The 18681-nt window shown below is 36.8% G+C and overlaps 1 protein-coding gene across 1 annotated transcript in view; it reads right to left on the reverse strand.

Annotated features, from left to right (window-relative positions):
• The window catches only part of GBE1 (1,4-alpha-glucan branching enzyme 1), a 310726-nt gene that overhangs the window by 225658 nt on the left and 66387 nt on the right, over window positions 1–18681 (reverse strand). The window contains exon 2 of the mRNA XM_018054118.1: window positions 15439–15608. Within this exon, the coding sequence (XP_017909607.1) occupies window positions 15439–15608 (170 nt within the window). The remainder of the gene's footprint in view (window positions 1–15438; window positions 15609–18681) is intronic.

Consider the following 18681-nt stretch of genomic DNA (forward strand, 5'->3'; position numbering starts at 1 on the left):
TTCGGAGTTTCTCAGACCTGCTCTTTGAGACCCTGGAGGTTGACTTCAGTAGACAGCAATCCGAGGACTCCCCTGCCCTTTAGCTTTAGGCTGGTACTGGCTAAGGGCAGATGCTGGTATAAGAGAAATCATGAGATATTTAGCATCCACGCCCATCCCTGCCTTTTTCTAGCCACAGAATCTAAACCTGGGCAACTCTTTGAAAGCTTCAGCTCTGCCTATGCTACAGCAACCATCCCCTCCTCTCCCATACCTACACACAAAGGTAGAAGCAAGAGCTTCTAATCCTGATTGTTCCCTTAATTCTCATCAGCCTTCTCTAAAGAGGCCTTCATAAAACTATCTTCAGTGAGACCCCTGAGTGTGTATCTGTTTCCTGTTGCTTCCTGACTAATACAAAGGTAAAAGTCTTGTAACTCTCAAGAAAAACTCTTCAACAGAAGCACGTCTGCAAATCACTACCGCCTAAAGATGACACTCATATTAACTGGAGCTAGGCACACTGAGCAATCAACTGACAGTAAAAATAAAGAAAGCACGTTAGAACTGCTGGGGTTAAAAGCAAACAAGCAAACAAACAAATTCCTATAAAGTACTCAGAATTGTCAGTCTGCACATGGTTCATTCACCTTCAGTCCTGATGGAGCTCTCTTCTCACTTAAGGGGATGAACATTTTCATCCATAAAGCAATACATCAGCCTGGCCTGTTTCATCAATTGGCAAGTATATCATAAACAATTATCACTATAAAGACTAATTCACTTAAATGACCAATTTTTTTAAATAGTTACTCAAATAAGAATAGTCTTTTCAGAAAATCTTCCAAAATTGTCATTATTATTTTTACAAAAACATTGTAAGCACCAAGTATTTAGTGATGCTTCTACAGGTTAATTTAAAAAGTTAAAAACTAATGAACAGTTCTTACACCATAGTAAATGTTGTTCATTGCAGAGTCAACTAGAAAACTAGGACTGTTCACAGTTCAATGACATGACCCTGGACCATTATGTCCATCCAGGCTGCCATAACAAAATATCACCAACTGGGTGGTTTTAACAACAGACATCTATTTCTCACAGTTTTGGAGGCTTGGAAGTCCAGGATCAAGGTCCCAGAAGATCTGATTCCTGGTGAGGACCCTCTTCTTGGCTTGCAGACTGTCATTGTATCCTCATGTGATAGCATGATCTCTCTTTCTCCTTTTTAAGGATATTAATCCCATCACAGGGTTTTCATGACCTCTTCTAAGCCTAATTACTTTCTGAAGACTTCAGCTCTAAATACCATCACATGGGGTGGAGGGGTGGGTAGCACTTCAACATATCCATTGCAGGTGGGGGTAGGACATAAACAGTCTTTACCAGCCACCTAAAGGAAACGCTTTCCAGTATCATGTGTAAATGGAGCCTTACTTTTTTCTTCTGCAGAAAACCTTTATTCATGTCCAAAACTCTTGTAAGGTCCCATTTTGCCATTTTCCTTCCAGAAAACTCCTCCCGGGAAATTTCTTCCTGGGACTTCTCTTTCCACTCTCTTCTTAGTTGCTCTCTATGGCTGTTCCACATTTTGCTCTTTACTTTTTCCACTTTACTCTCTCCTGAGATTGAGCAACTGATTGGCATGCCACGTATTCCTCTTACTTGGCTGGCATCTGTACATGACCTCCTTAGGAAGAATGCTTTGGATGCATTCAAAAAGAATGCATTACCATGCTCCTGCATTCCTAAATATCTGAAAATATCTGTCTAGACATCTGACTGAGAAAGTGGACAGGGAGTAGGAATCAAATTTCCTTCACCCAACAAATCTGAAATAATTATTTCATTGTTCTCTAACCTCCCCTGTAACTGACGAGCCTACCTGATTCTTTCCAGGAAGAATGTGTTCTTCTTTCCTTTCAAAAGATTCTCTTCAAAAAATGGGGTTGCTGCTTTGGGTGCACCGTACCTACTACAGGCAAAGAAAAGACAGTATGGTTGTGACTAACCCCCAACAAGAAAGAGCGGGAAAACTGAAATGGAAGGATAAGTGATACTATAGCAACCACTAGCTTATAAATGATAAAAGTCCTCAAAATAGAGAAGTGATAGTGTGAAAGTGAAATAGAAGTGATAGTGATACATCATCCACATTAAACTCTACCCCAAGAAACTCATTCACAAGGAGTGTTATTCACCCTGAAATTTTATTTTACCAACACCCCCTGCAAACTACTCAACTTTAAGTGACACATGTACCACACACTGGAGGGGAAAATATCATGATGAAGAAGGAACTGTCCTTCAACAGAGGGAACATCAAAAAGGCTATTTAAATTAAAGCATAACTAATTTGTTACAATGAAGGTCAAGAATATAACAATATCTCTCATTGCTGAGTTTTTGAGAATTCTGAGCAATTTAAATTTTATACTACGTACTTCTGTATCATAAAAAGCTGCAAAAATTCACAAAGTAGTTAAAACTACCTCCAAAAAAAATTACTCAAAGTACTTTAACAGATGCAGGGGCACTGAGCTAAACCCTTACAGTGATGCTTTAGAATATCTAAATCACAACGTGAAGGGTATTTTGTTGACTTGCATAACTCAGTAGGCCTAACAGAAGGGAAATACTATTTCAGGGATGGGGACCCAGAATGAAAATCACAATCCTTATTTCAAGAAGAGGGACTTAGTACAGGAAATTGGTTACATAGTTGAGTTCAGTTCCATTCAGTCACTCAGTCGTGTCTGACTCTTTGCAACCCTACGGACTACAGCACGCCAGGACTCCCTGTCCATCACAAACTCAAAATAAGGTCCACTGAGTCTGTGATGCCATCCAACCATCTCATCCTCTGTCATCCAGTTCTCCTCCCACCTTCAATCTTTCCCAGCATCAGGGTATTTTCAACTGAGTCAGTTCTTCACATCAGGTGGCCAAAGTATTGGAGTTTCAGCTTCAACATTACTCCTTCCAAAGAATATTCATGATTGATTTCCTTTAGGATGGACTGGTTGGATCTCCTTGCTGTCCAAGGGACTCTCAAGAGTCTTCTCCAACAGGATAGTTCAAAAGCATCAATTCTTCAGTGCTCAGCTTTTTTTATAGTCCAGCTCTCACATTCATATATGACTACTGGAAAAACCTAAAAAAAAAAAAAAGCTATCTTTGACTAGATGGACCTTTGTTGGCAAAGTAATGGCTCTCCTTTTTAATAAGCTGTCCAGGTTGGTCATAACATTTCTTCCAAGGAGTATGCATCTTTTAATTTTCTGGCTGCAATCACCACCTGCAGTGATTTTGGAGCAAAAAATAAATAAATAAAGTCTGTCACTGTTTCCCCATCTATTTGCCATGAAGTGATGGGACCAGATGCCATGATCTTAGTTATCTGAATGTTGAGCTTTAAGCCAATTTTTCCACTCTCCTCTTTCACTTTCATCAAGAGGCTCTTCTGTTTCTCTTCACTTTCTGCCATAAAGGTGGTGTCATAGTGACAGGACTAAACACCTTCACTTTCATTTTTCACTTTCATGCATTGGAGAAGGAAATGGCAACCCACTCCAGTATTCTTGCCTGGAGAATTCCAGGGACAGGGAAGCATGGTGGGCTGCCATCTATGGGGTCGCACAGAGTCGGACATGACTGAAGCGACTTACCACCAGCAGCAGTATCTGTATACCTGAGGTTATTGATATTTCTCCCGGCAATCTTGACTCTAGCTTTTGCTTCACTCAGCCTGGCATTTCTCATGATATACTCTGCATATAAGTTAAATAAGCAGGGTGACTATATACAGCCTTGACGTACTCCTTTCCATATTTGGAACCAGTCTGTTGATCCATGTTCAATTCTAAGTGTTGCTTCTTGACCTGCATACAGATTTCTCAGGAGGCAGGTCAGGTATTCTGGTATTCCCATCTCTTTCAGAATTTTCCAGTTTGTTGTGATCCACACAGTCAAAGGCTTTGGCATAGTCAATAAAGCAGAAGTAGATGTTTTTCTGAAACTCTTGATTTTTCAGTGATCCAACGGATGTTGGCAATTTGATCTCTGGTTCCTCTGCCTTTTCTAAAACCAGCTTGAACATATGGAAGTTCACAGTTCACATACTGTTGAAGTCTGGCTTGTAGAATTTTGAGCATTACTTTGCTAGCGTGTGAGATGAGTGCAATTGTGCGGTAGTTTGAGCATTCTTTGACATTGCTTTTCTTTGTGACTGGAATGAAAACTGACCTTTTGCAGTCCTGTGGCTACTGCTGAGTTTTCCAAATTTGCTGCATATTGAGTGCAGCACTTTCACAGCATCATCTTTCAGGATTTGAAATAGCTCAACTGGAATTCTATCACCTCCACTAGCTTTGTTCGTAGTGATGCTTCCTAAGGCCCACTTGACTTCACATTCCAGTCTGGCTCTAGGTGAGTGATCACACCATCGTGGTTATCTGGGTCATGAAGATCTTTTTTGTATAGTTCTTCTGTGTATTCTTGCCACCTTTTCTTAATATCTTTGGCTTCTTTTAGGTCCATACCATTTCTTTCCTTTATTGTGCCCAATTTTGTATGAAATTTTCCCTTGATATCTCTAATTTCCTTGAAAAAACCTCTAGTCTTTCCCATTCTGTTGTTTTCCTCTATTTCCTTGCACTGATCACTGAGGAAAACTTTCTTATCTCTCCTTGCTGTTCTTTGGAACTCTGCATTCAGATGCTCATATCTTTTCTTTTCTCCTATAACCTATGGTTACATAGGTCATAACGAAAAAAGAATTCAAGTGGAGGACAATTATGTAACCCAGGGATTACCAATAATAGGAATCTGGTAATTCCCCTAAGGAAGAGGAAGAATTTACTGGAATCCAGAAGCCAGGGCCATCTAGCAGAAGCTGGAAACAAGGCAAGCTTTCCAAGCATGAACTGAGCTCATTGAAAGATAAGCAACAAGAACAAAAACACAGCTGACCAAGGAGATAAGGTCAGCCACACTTTAGACAGAGTGTGTGAGGGAAGAAGGGGAAGTTCCCTGGCTTCTCCCTCAACCTGCCATCATGTTTCGCCTCCAACTAAACCAACTCAATAGAAGCAGAGTTCATGGGAGTTGGGGAAATATGATGCAGAGCAGAAAAGGGCAGGTGCAAGGATCTTAGGGCAAACAAATGACTAGCGCAGCCAAATAGCTGAACTGGTAAGAATATTGGCTTACCAAGGCAACCCAGATCACTGAAAGCACATAAAAACCTGTACATAAATGGCTCAGTGGTAAAGAATCACCTACAATGCAAAAGCTGCAAGAGACATAGGTTCAAGCCTTGGGTAGGTTCAAGCCTTGGTAGCAATCCACTCCAGTATTCTTGCCTGGAGAATCCCATGGACTGAGGAGACTTGTGGGCTATGGTCCATAGGGGTGCAATGAGTCAGACAAGACTGAAGCAACTTAGCACACACATGCGCAAATGTTCATAGAAGTGTTATTCACAATAATAGCTTTTATTCACAACAGTTAAAAAGTAGAAACAACCCAAATGTCCATCTGCTCAGGAATGGATAAACAAGATGTGGTATATTTACACGGAGAATATTATCCAGCCATAAAATGGAATGAAGAACTGACTGCTACATACTACAAAATGAATGATCCTTGAAAACAGTGTAATAAAAAGTGAAAGAAGCCAGAAACACAAGGCACCATGCTGTATGATTCCGTTTATAATGAAATGCCCAGAATAGGCAAATCCATAGATTTAGGAAAAATAGATTCAGTTCAGTTCAGTCGCTCAGTCGTGTCCGACTCTTTGTGACCCCATGAATTACAGCACGCCAGGCCTCCCTGTCCATCACCAACTCCCAGAGTTCACTCAGACTCACATTCATCGAGTCAGTGATGCCATCTAGCCATCTCATCCTCTGTCGTCCCCTTTTCCTCCTGCCCCCAATCCCTTCCAGCATCAGAGTCCTTTCCAATGAGTCAATTCTTCGCATGAGGTGGCCAAAGTATTGGAGTTTCAGCTTTAGCATCATTCCTTCCAAAGAAATCCCAGGGCTGATCTCCTTCAGAATGGACTGGTTGGATCTCCTTCCAGTCCAAGGGACTCTCAAGAGTCTTCTCCAACACCACGGTTCGAAAGCATCAATTCTTTGGCACTCAGCTTTCTTCACAGTCCAACTCTCACATCCATACATGACCGCTGGAAAAACCATAGCCTTGACTAGACCGACCTTTGTTGATTGGTGGTTACCAAAAACAGAGGAAAAGAAGAATTGGGACTAAATGCTAATATCTATGAGGTTTCTGTTGGGAGTGATGGAAATGTTCTGAAATTAGCAGCAGTGGTTACACAACATAGTGATTTGACGATACTAAAAACTACAATTTGAAGTGTACAATTTGAAATGGTAAATGTTATGTGAATTGGATCTCAACTTTTAAAATGTTAAAATAAGAAAGAAAACAAGTAACTAAGAAGTGAGAGTATAATAATAAGCCTTCAAGATTTAGGTCAAAAGTCATTAGTCTCCATGGTTGCTCGGCAGTGGCTCGGCACCACAGTATCACTACTGAAGGTCACTGATACTTGCTGAGAAAATGCACTATGATTTTCAGGTTCCTAATCTCTAAATAATACATTTGAGGTCCTTCTGCTACTGATTTAGAAGCAAAACGAAGACAGCTAAGTCATTTTTTCAGGAACCCATCATAAGAGGTGGGTCTCTGACAGTCAAAATTAAAATGAATACTTCCACAGTTTCACATGAGGAACTGCACAGCTACAAAGAAGCAAAAATTTCCTTTCTTTTTTTCAATCTCTATTCAAGCTTAAAAATCCTTCCAATTTTTTTTTAATAACACAATGACAGGGATTGACAATGTAAAGAGTACAACCCAGTCTGAGGGAATGAGGGAAAGGATGTGAGGCGAGAGCTACAGATTTCCAAGTCTGGCAATAACATGGACAAAGCCTCAAGGCTAATCAGTGAATTCCAGCAGATCTGCTTGGGACCACTGTCTGGATAAGCAAAACGAACAGTGCTGTAAACCTTTTACAGATTTACTACATTTCCATTAACTCCCCTACAATACAAAATGATATTCAGTTGTGTTATCTGTGGCATAAGAAAGAAAATCACAACAAATTAGATTGCAGTTGCTTTAAACGTCTATCTTAAGTGACAGCTGCTTCTTAGTGTAATACAATTTGAACTTAAAATGAATAGTTTAGGTGTGATCAAGATACAGAGAATGTTGAGATATGTTATAATCATTCACACTTGGGGCTAGATGTAACTATTTTAAAACAGAACTTCTCTAAGAAAACTTGATAAGAGAATAATATGAATAATGTTCCTTCTTTGTATAAGTAAATGGTGAGCTTAATAAAGTCAATTTAATGGACAAAATTATGAAAATGTCAAAAGACAAGTGCTGAAGAATAACCATAAACAGAATAATTTTATAGACATTAAGAATTAGTGAAAAACCAAAACTGAAACCTAACAAAAAGTACTGTATTATCCAAGCAGCATATATTTTTAACAGGATAGTTACAAAAAAGCAACATGAGGCTAGAAAATTATTATTTATGTCACACAGTTCAAAATCTATCTTCTAGCATTAATAGCATCCTCCAATATTCCAGAAAGTAAAGATGCTTCCCTTTAAAAATAATCCCATTAGGCATTATCACAAAGCTCTTTAATCCTGTACAACAACCAGGGCCAGAAGTTGGTTCATATATTGAAAATATTGGTTAAATCAGAGAATGATTATATACACTGTAAAAAATTACACATACATAGCAAAAATCATACATATTAAAATGATTTAATTTAAAAGACAAATATAAATATTCACTCCCCTTCTGATATAAATTACAGCTATTTCTTTGATTAGGATTTTGTATCATATGAACCTATACTTACAATGCAATACTTACAATTTTTAATTTCCTTTGGATTAAAATAGAATGAAAGCTACAAGGTGCATGCAATATAATTGGCATATGAAATCATCAGATTTGTATCATTTTTTTTGCAATTCACTGTGCATGCTTAATTCACAGTAACTTTCTAACTTGTCCTTACTGAGATTTTTCCCAGTACTTGATAATTTTCTTCACTGTCACACTCACAGTTCATCACTTTACATAACATTACATTACAGAATTCTAATGAAAAGAATAGACATTCACAGGATTTGAGGCAGATGGGAAACTGGCTCATTATAAGCACACAAAGCAACTGGCAACAGCAGAAGTACACACATGAAGTAGATCCATAGCCTACTCCCCATGCACGCTCAGCATCCTATGGGAAACAGGCAGTATCACTTGCAGTGAGCGTGTCAAGCAGAAATAAATTCTAAAAAGTAGATAACGATTAAGTAAATCTCCACTGTACATCTATTCCACTGAAAATGTACAATTCATCAGTGAACACAGATAAAAGCGATGGGAGACTCAACATCAGACTAGCGAGCTAGAGAACATTCTGACAACTTGTTACAAAAATGCCTATTAGCTAATTAGTTATTTTAAGTTCACATACATCAAAGAGTTTATTTTTCAGCATTGGTGCTGGTTTAGTTAACAGTCCTAAAGCCTTCTACCTCTACTTTGTAACTTGCCACTCAATCACCAAAATAAACAGTATCAGAGTTCCCCAGGCTACCCTGGAAATTCACTTGCTAGAAACGTGTTGTGTGAGTGCCCAGTCACTCTGTTGTGTCCACCTCTTTGCAACCCTGCGGACTGTAGCCCACCAGGCTCCTCTGTCCATGGGATTTTCTAGGCAAGACCACTGGAGTGGGTTGCCATTTCCTTCTCCAGGGGATCTTCCACACCCAGGGCTTGAACTCACATCTCTTTTGTCTCCTTCACTGGCAGGCAGATTCTTTACCACTGTACCATCTGGGAAGCCTTCTAGAAACATCACCATCTCCAATACGCCAAACTGAAGGAAGCCAACTAACAAAAATGCATTCAGAGAGGACCCATGGGGAGTTGAAATGTCTACACTGCAAAAGACTCTTTGAAGTTCCATCTGAATCCTAAGGTCAGTAGACATTTCAAAGAAAACGTCTTAACAATCTCCTTTGGAGCATTACCCTACCTGGCACCCTCTGCTCTTACAGGAAAGACTCTAAGATATCAAAAACTCCAGCAGATTAACACTTTATATTTTGAAAATGTGTTATTTGCCAGGGGGGTCATTTATGTTATTATTCCTTATTTTTTATAAGTCTCCATAAAATCAAATTCTGCTTCCAGGATCATTGACATAAGGCTTAGCCAAACTATTTGGTTAATGAAATGGAAGTGAGACCACATTAGCCACTTTTGAACTGAAGCTTTTAGAGCCATGACAGGTTCCCTCTACTGCTCTTTCTCTCTGTCACCAGATTGGCACATCTCACACAGGGGCTGCTCCATCACCTGGATGCTGGAAAGAATGTGACACTTGGGACAGAGCCACAGCTGACAACTGCAGCCAACATGAGCAAGAAATAGACTGTGTTACTACAGGCAATTGTGGCCTTTTTTTGTAACAAGCCATACCACAGAAAAAGCGAACACAACCGCCACAGATTTAGCTGAAGAAAGAGAATACAAAGGAGGTTGACATCAGAACTCTACTTTCCAACCAGAAAGGACTTCTAAACCAAAAAAAAAAAAAATCACTATTTTTCAGATCAAGATTTTCAAACTATTAATATCTATGATGATATGCCAGTTACCTTTCCTTGTTCAAATTTCCAATCTATTACAGACCAATACATAAAATATTAAAAATGAATTATTAGAAAATTGAAAGAAGACTTTCAAAATTTAAGCCCCAATATTTATATTATCATTATTAGATTCAACAGAAATAAAATTCCTCTGTCAAACTGCTATTAGGTTTCTAAATGTGCACTCCCAATTTCTGAGAATATATTACTGTAAACCAATTACAGGACACAGAACCACACTGCTCCACAGAGCACACTTTGAGGAGCACTGTTTCAGAGCATGTGAAATTAAGAAACATAAATGCTTTTGTGATGATATAAACTTCTTGGTAATTGTATAAGTGGAAATTAAATTGTAGACAAATTTTGCCCAGAAATTAAGTAAAAATTTTCTTTAGTATCTTTCCCACTCTGCAAAAATATCTGTGGTTCCTTTTTTCTATAGGCATAAAACTCAGGTGTTTTTTTTTTTTTTCTTTCCCTTTTCTTTTTCAGTCTATCAATGATAGACATTTAGGTTATTTGAAAAGTACCTAGCTCCCAGACTTAGTAATTTTAAATGAAATGTTTTCAGTTATAGCAAATAGGAACCCAATTATTTTATATTGACATATGTAGTTTACTGCCTTTCTCTCTACTTATTATCATCTAGCTACTGGAAAGCAGCTAGTTTTCTTCAATTATTTAGCAACCTGCAATAAACATGATTTAGTTCTAAAACCCCAAGTATATTTCAAATCGCATTTAATTTTCTAAAGAATGAATCTTTCCTTTATTAAAGATAATTCAAAGTTTCAGAAACTCATCTCAAGCCATTAAAGTAGCTTCTGTCTGGCTCAGAGATACTTTTTGGGTGGTAAGATTCCAATCTTGATGAATGTCATTATATATACACTGTCCTGGGTGGCTGCAGCAGCTGCTAGCTGCTTAAAAAAGCTAGTTTAAAAAAAAAAAAAAAAAAGACTGAAAGGAAAAGAAATGATTGTTTCATTTTCTGTCAAATGAAGAAAAATATGTGTAATATATTTAAAGTGAAGGTGCTTTCCAAGTCTTAAAAATGTGGATGGCAAAAGCCAGAGCTACTTCCGTTTGGGCAACACTGAGACTATTATCAACTGATTTTTGCAATGCGTTTTAAATAAGAAAAAGAAAGAACTTTGCAAATTAGAGTAATTTTTCAGTTAAGATTTCTGTAGCACTAAATGATGTATAAAATGTCTTCACATTTGCAATCTAGTTAGTATCTACTACAATCACCTAGTTAGTATCTACAGCAAACCAGTTAGAGAAATAAGAGGACTATCATTGCCTTTATCCCTACTAAGCCAGATGAAGAGCCAAGTTCTGAGAGCTCTACTTGGGTTCAAACTCAAAGTGCCATTCTTTTTTTTTTTTTTTCCTCTATACACCAACTCCTGGTAATTCTTTCTTAAAGATCATTTATATTTTACAACAGTAAACATTTGTACCCAAAATATTTTCAGGTCAGTTGGCAAAAAAAATATGCTAGAAAAACATAAATTTACCAGCAGTTCTATGAGTACAGGAAAGGACAGTGCAATTTCTACAATGATTAGAAGAGGAAAGAGACATCACAATATGCTAACATATTTTGACTACTGGTATAATTTCTTATAATACAGAATTAAAGTCTAGACAGTCTTTAATTTTCATTTCCTCTGAAAAATTCTCAGTAATAGATGGCTAATGATTTAGACAAAAATTGATTTAAGAAGATTTCCTTTTACTATTTTCCTATTACTGTGAATATAAGTAACAGTTAATGTATGCCTTCACAGAAATGAGGTTTTTATATTGTTTTTTGAAGATATGTTTTACATTATCTTTGGAAGTGTAGGGAAGAGGTAGGTACAAAAGCAATGTTTTAAATTATATATGTATACACTTTCATGATAAAAACATAAGTAAAATTATGTTACTTTTTACATCACTGCTGCTGCTGCTACTGAAAAAAAAACATAGGTTTATTTTAGGTGATATTTTAAGTATATAGATAAAAGTTAAGCTTACTGTTATATTAGATGACAAAGTAAGGAAATGAATTCTTAAAAATGATCATGTTACAGTTAAAAGTTATTTCTATAGAATCTTTTGTTTACTGCTGTTTCAACTTAGCTGATAAATATAAAGTTATATGAATACAGTTAAATGCTTTTAAAAACATTTTAATATCATTACCAAAGCACCTAGAATAATTTTAATTAACTTCATTTGCATTTTCTAATTTTAAAAAATCAACTATAATTTTTAGCTAATTAACACAAATTGTATTTTCACTTCAGTTTAGTACGTTTATACATTGGAAGACTTACTATAAAATCAAACACATTTTTGATGCTGAGAAAAACATTAACAAAGAAAAATAACTTTCTTCTTAGTCAACTCTGACACATGAAAAAATAGATTTTTATGTAAATAAGGGAAAAATAAAATAGAGAATTCCTTAATTGTGTTTTTTAAAAAGACATGTTTAGTTCAGTAATGTATATTTTCACCTACACTATCAGTATCATCAAAATTCTGTATTATACAAAGTCATATTAAATTTATACTCAGGTGTAACATTCTCTTTCAAAGACACCCTATTTTTAAATGCATTATTAATCTAGAATTTTGGCCCTACTGTCAATTTGAAAGTTGCTTTTATTTATTTTTAAGCCAAAGCTCTTCAGTGAGAAAAGTCGAGAGATACCAAATATAAGGAGATCCTGAGGGCCTTCCCTGGTGGCTCAGACAGTAAAGAATCTGAGACTACGGTTTGATCCCTGGGTTAGGAAGGTCCCCTGGAGAAGATGCTAGATACTGGAGATACCCACTCCATAATCCTTGCCTAGAGAATTACATGGACAGAGGTTATAGTCCAGTTCAGTTCAGTTCAGTTCAGTTCCGTAGCTCAGTCGTGTCTGACTCTTTGCGACCCCATGAATAGCAGCACGACAGGCCTCCCTGTATGGGGACCCAAAGAGTTGGGCATGACTGAGCAATTAACATTTTCACTTTCTGAGACCATACACATGACCAAAAAAAAAAAAAAAAAAAACCTTCGTCTAGATAAGTAAATATATTAGACATTTAAATTTTCCCAATATACCGCTTGTTAATTATTTTAACAGTTAACTATATTCTATCATACTTCCTACCTTCTATCACAGTTTCATTTATATTAGACATTCCTACCTCTCTGGTAAAAATAAAGGTCCACAGATTAAATCTGATATTCTTCCTACCCTTAGATACTAAATAAATACTGCTTGATGGAAAAAACTTGACAGAGTGTTGTTTCAAGAACAAGGAGAGATTTTAAATTATGTGACATATCTTCACAAAGAGTAGAATTTTCAAAAATCAAATTAGATTTTTTAAAGTTAAGCTATTCTATACTAAAATAGGAACTAGATAATTTTTAGTGTTCTCTTTACAAAAGACTATATAAATTATTATACTTTTAATATTTAAGCATTAAATCCTAATCCTTAAAAATTTTAAATACAATTTCCAAACATATACATGGCTCAACTGGATTTACAATGCACAGCTCTATAGCTACCAAATATAGTTTCATATAGTTTCCCATATTTCTATATCTCTAAAACCGATTTACTGGATTCAATCATAAATATGTGGGAGAGGTTACCAAACGCAAGTACCAAGTTTTAACTGAGATTCTTATAGTACTTTTTTTTTTTGGTATATGTACATAAAAATCTAACTTAAATAGTCTCAAGCAATACTTCTCAATAAATGGCAGCAAAAGAAAAACTAATAAAATATAATGCCCCAAAGCACCTTGATTAGAGGTTGATACAAAACAAATCTATTAACAAAAAGCTAGCAGTCAATGCAGTCACTCAGAGAAGATGGGGAAATAGTCATGTTTATATACAAGAAAAAATTATAACAATTTTAACAATTTAAGTGAAAAGACTGATAGCTTCAAAATATATTTCATAATAATCACCAGGCCATGTTAATCTGAATCAGCAGATCACATGATCTTTCTTAAAACACTCCCTAAAGTTTTCACTAACTTCTCTAGAAACACAGGAAAATGACCTCATCTCATTTTGGCAACTACACAAAGAATAACTTATATTTGACCTTTGACCTGTTCTTTTCAATAATAGAGCCACTAAACAAAGGTGGCTACTGAGTGCTTAAAATGAACTTAGTATAACCGAGAAAATAAATTTAAAGTTTTATTTAATTTTAATTACTTTATTAAACGTAAAATTTAAAACTACCACTCAGTTGAGTTGCTAGAACTTTTAACATTATTTGGAAAAATTTGGGTATGCACTTTAAACGGCAAACTGCATTAAGTCTAAATATAGATCAAGTATTTCCAACGGAAAAATACCCACCAGATTTAGAAGAAGCAATACAAAAGAATGAAAATACCTCACTAACAAATTTTATATTGATTACATGTTAAAATATGTTTTGATATATGGGGTTAAATTTTAAAAACCTATCATTATTAAAATTCACTGTTTTTCCCCTTTATTTTTTTAATATTACCATGAAATTTTTTAAATTATATAAGTGATGCTCCTTATATTTCTATTGGGCAGTGCTGCCTTAGACTATATAAATAAAAACAAAAATTTTTTTAAAGTCAGGTTACTTAAGGTAATGCACACAGTAAAACTCACCCTTTTATATGCATGCCTCTATAAATTCTGGCAAATGTATACAATTATGAAACCAACACAATCACAACATAAAATGTTTCCATTACCCAAAAAAATGTCCCCTTATGTTTCTTATCAACTTGTCAACTCACACCTCCTACCCCCAAACCCTGACAATTCAGTTTTCTGTCTATAGTTTTGATCTTTCCACAACAGGACAGCATACAGACCTCTGAGTCCAGGAAAATCAAACTTTGAAGATGATACTATCCTATGGTGCTAAAGGATTATTATTATTTGATATTTCCTTTCCTTGTATTATGAACATTTTGCCAAGGCTTAGTTTTCCAGTTATTCTAGTTTCAAAACTGAGCTTCTTCCCCTGTCACTATTACAGTAATTTATTTATACTTATAAAATAAAACTGAGCAGATTGTATATTAGTTATGTACTTACAAGGCTTCTACTAAACTGTAAGCTAGAAGCCTGACTTGTAGAACTACTACACTTAATTGTCTAGTGAAATTAACAGTGCAGATAATAAGGCTGAGAAGATATTTCCCACTGCGTTATTAAAAAAAAGAAAGGAAAGGGAAAAAACAAAAAATTGACTGATGAAGAAGTTAACCCTCTAATTTAGATGTTTACATTTACTGAGGTCTCAAAAAAAGATTAGAGGATGCAAGAACTATGATGCCAAACAACCAGGAGCAAGTGCTAGTGGAGACTAAACCTAAACCAAAATTTTTACCTAAATTGGTATTGGTTTTGTCAGAGCTTGCTAACAAGGTTGAATAAATTGGGAGTAGTCTGCCTAACATAATTTTTCTCACAAACTCTGTTATTTCTGGCACTTGGTATATAGAATATAAAGTTTTTAAAAATACATGTATCACATCAAATCAGAAATACTTTTAGCACATAAAGGCAAAGACTCAAGAAACTCAACGGGCTCTATCTGAAAAGTAGAATATTTGTAATCAATAATATTCATAAAAGTTAAATATATAACATCTATGTTTTAAGTAAATAAATGAAATGCTACAACTGACTTTAATGGTTCTAAAATACTTACTGAAGTCTCCAGTAAGAAAAACTCCTTCAGCTCCTGGGGCCCATTCTTTGCAGTATAAACCACCATCAGCGCATCTGTGGACGCCAAATGATTCATAACCTCTGGAAAACCTGTCAATACCACCTTCATTCTCTCCAATGCTGCTCAAAGTCTGGTTAAACCGCTTATACCTTTGAAAAAGTACAAAAGAAAGGAAATTGTAAAATCAAATAATCTTACAGAAAAGCTGCTGTAATTAAATATCTGTTTTACTCTCATTTGGGGTGGGGGGAGATATCATTAAAGAGGAATGATGTGAATAATTTTATTTACTGCTAGAAGTTACCTGGTAAGATATCATTCTTATATCAAATAAACTGAACTAATCCAACTAACTTTCTTTTTGTAATTTCAAGCATTACGGTATACAACATGATAGTTATGTTATTCCATGAATATTTTAAAATCAGCATTATAGCAACTTCTATGTCAAGACAGTATAATGAAGGAGCATTCCTACATCTATAATTTCTAAAACACGGAAAGAAAATATAGTTAAAAACCAGCAAGAAAAATAAAATTACCCTATAGCAGGTCTTGTATACTCTTCCTGTTAAAGGGCAGATAGGAAATATTTTAGGCTTTGCTAGCCATCTGGTTTCTGTCGTAATCACTCAACTGTGTCTCTGAAGGATGAAATTGGCCACAGACAATATGTAAATGAATGGGTGTGGCTGTGTTCCAATAACACTTTATTTACAAAAACAGGTAGCAGGGCCAAATTTGGCCTATGGGTTATAGTTTGCCTAGTCCTGCCCTACAGAAACTAACCATGAAAAGAACATTCATCACCTCAAACTACGAAATCAAGCGGCCATGAGAAGAAACCAAAGATTCCTTTCCAAGCAGGATCAAGAATAATACATGGCTGCTCTTGACCCTCTCCCAGACCCCCAGAGCCCACGGTTAGGACTGGTACACCAAAAACATATTATCCCTTGCACTGATTACCCCAAGTCCGGGGAGAAGCAAAGTAGAACAAAACTGGCAAAACTAGAGAAGTGAAGCATGTGGCGGGTATTCTCTGTCAGGAGTGAAAGTTTCAGAAGTGTGTAATGAACTGACCAATGCCCATAAACTTCCCTGCGCTTTGCCACACCCTGGGGGGTAAACAATAAAAGTCCCAAAAGGACAGTCATGAATCCAAACAGAGGTATAAAGGAAATATGCAGAATGTCAGAAGCTAACTAATGAAGAACACCTCAACTGAGGTGAACAGAAAAAGAATCTTTATACAAATGTTTCACCCTGTTGTTGCTTAGTTGCTAAGTCACGTCTGACTCTTTTGCGACCCCATAGACTGTAGCTTGCCAGGCTCCTCTGTCCAAGGAATTTCCCAGGCAAGAATACTGGCGTTGGTTGCCATTTCCTTCTCCAAGGGATCTTCCCAACCAAGGGATTGAATCTGCATCTCCTGCAGGCAGATTCTTTACCACTGAGCCACTAGGGAAGCCCGTTTCACACTGTACTTCAACTTAAATAAAAATGAATTCAATCATAATAGAAGCTGAGAGATTATATTAATATGATAGAATGATAGAATGAGAAGTATAATGAAACTACAGACCCAAGGAAATAAAAAAGTAACAAAATATATCATTAGAAAAATAATAAATTAGAACTGGCAAGGAACTAAGTGTACATGCAACAACAACAACAACAAAGAAATAGGTAAATGAACAATTGGAACTTGATATGATTAGGAAAAAAAGACAAAGCGGACTTCCCTGGTGGTATAGAGGATAGGAATCTGCCTGCCCATGCAGGGAACATGAGTTCGATCCCTAGTCCAGGACAGTTCCATATGACACAGAGCAATTAAGCCCGTGCTCCACAACTACTGAGCCAGTACTCTACAGCCCACGAGCCACAACTACTGAGCTCTCATGCCATACAGCCGTGTTCTGCAACAAGAGAGGCCACAGCAAAGAGAACCCCACGCACTGCAACTAGAGAAAGTTCACACACAGCAAAGAAAAGAACACAGCTCAACGAAATATACATAAATAATTAAAATTTTAAAAAAGGCTTGATTACCGACGAAATCAATAAAAACAAAAAAAGACAAATTGAATATAAAGTTCAGTTCAGTTCAGTCGCTCAATCGTGTCCGACTCTTTGCAACCCCAGGGAATCGCAGCACACCAGGGCTCCCTGTCCATCACCAACTCCCGGAGTTCACTCGGACTCACGTCCATCGAGTCAGTGATGCCATCCAGCCATCTCGTCCTCTGTTGTCCCCTTCTCCTCCTGCCCCCAATCCCTCCCAGGATCATCAGAGTCTTTTCCAATGAGTCAACTCTTCTCATGAGGTGGCAAAAGTATTGGAGTTTCAGTTTCAGCATCATTCCCGCCAAAGAAATCCCAGGGCTGATCTCCTTCAGAATGGACTGGTTGGATCTCCTTGCAGTCCAAGGGACTCTCAAGAGTCTTCTCCAACATCACAGTTCAAAAGCGTCAATTCTTCGGTGCTCAGCTTTCTTCACAGTCCAACTCTCACATCCATACATGTCCACAGGAAAAACCATAGCCTTGACTAGATGGACCTTAGTCGGCAAAGTAATGTCTCTGCTTTTGAATATGCTATCTAGGTTGGTCATAACTTTCCTTCCAAGAAGTAAGCATCTTTTAATTTCATGGCTACAATCACCATCTGCAGTGATTTTGGAGCCCAAAAAACTAAAGTCTGACACTGTTTCCACTGTTTCCCCATCTATTTTCCCATGAAGTGATGGGACCGGATGCCATGATCTTCGTTTTCTGAATGTTGAGCTTTAAGCCAACTTTTTCACTCTCCTCTTTCACTTTCATCAAGAGGCTTTTTAGCTCCTCTTCACTTTCTGCCAATAGGGTGGTGTCATCTGCATATCTGAGGTTATTGGTATTTCTCCCAGCAATCTTGATCCCAGCTTGTGCTTCTTCCAGCCCAGCGTTTCTCATGATGTACTCTGCATAGATGTTAAATAAGGAGGGTGACAATATACAGCCTTGACGTACTCCTTTTCCTATTTGGAAACAGTCTGTTGTTCCATGTCCAGTTCTAACTGTTGTTTCCTGATCTGCATATAGGTTTCTCTAGAGGCAGGTCAGGTGGTCTGGTATTCCCATCTCTTTCAGAATTTTCCACAGTTTATTATGATCCACACAGTCAAAGGCTTTGGCATAGTCACTAAAGCAGAAATAGATGTTTTTCTGGAACTCTCT

Source organism: Capra hircus, chromosome 1, assembly GCF_001704415.2.
Source record: "Capra hircus breed San Clemente chromosome 1, ASM170441v1, whole genome shotgun sequence".
NCBI classification, from domain to species: Eukaryota; Metazoa; Chordata; class Mammalia; order Artiodactyla; family Bovidae; genus Capra; species Capra hircus.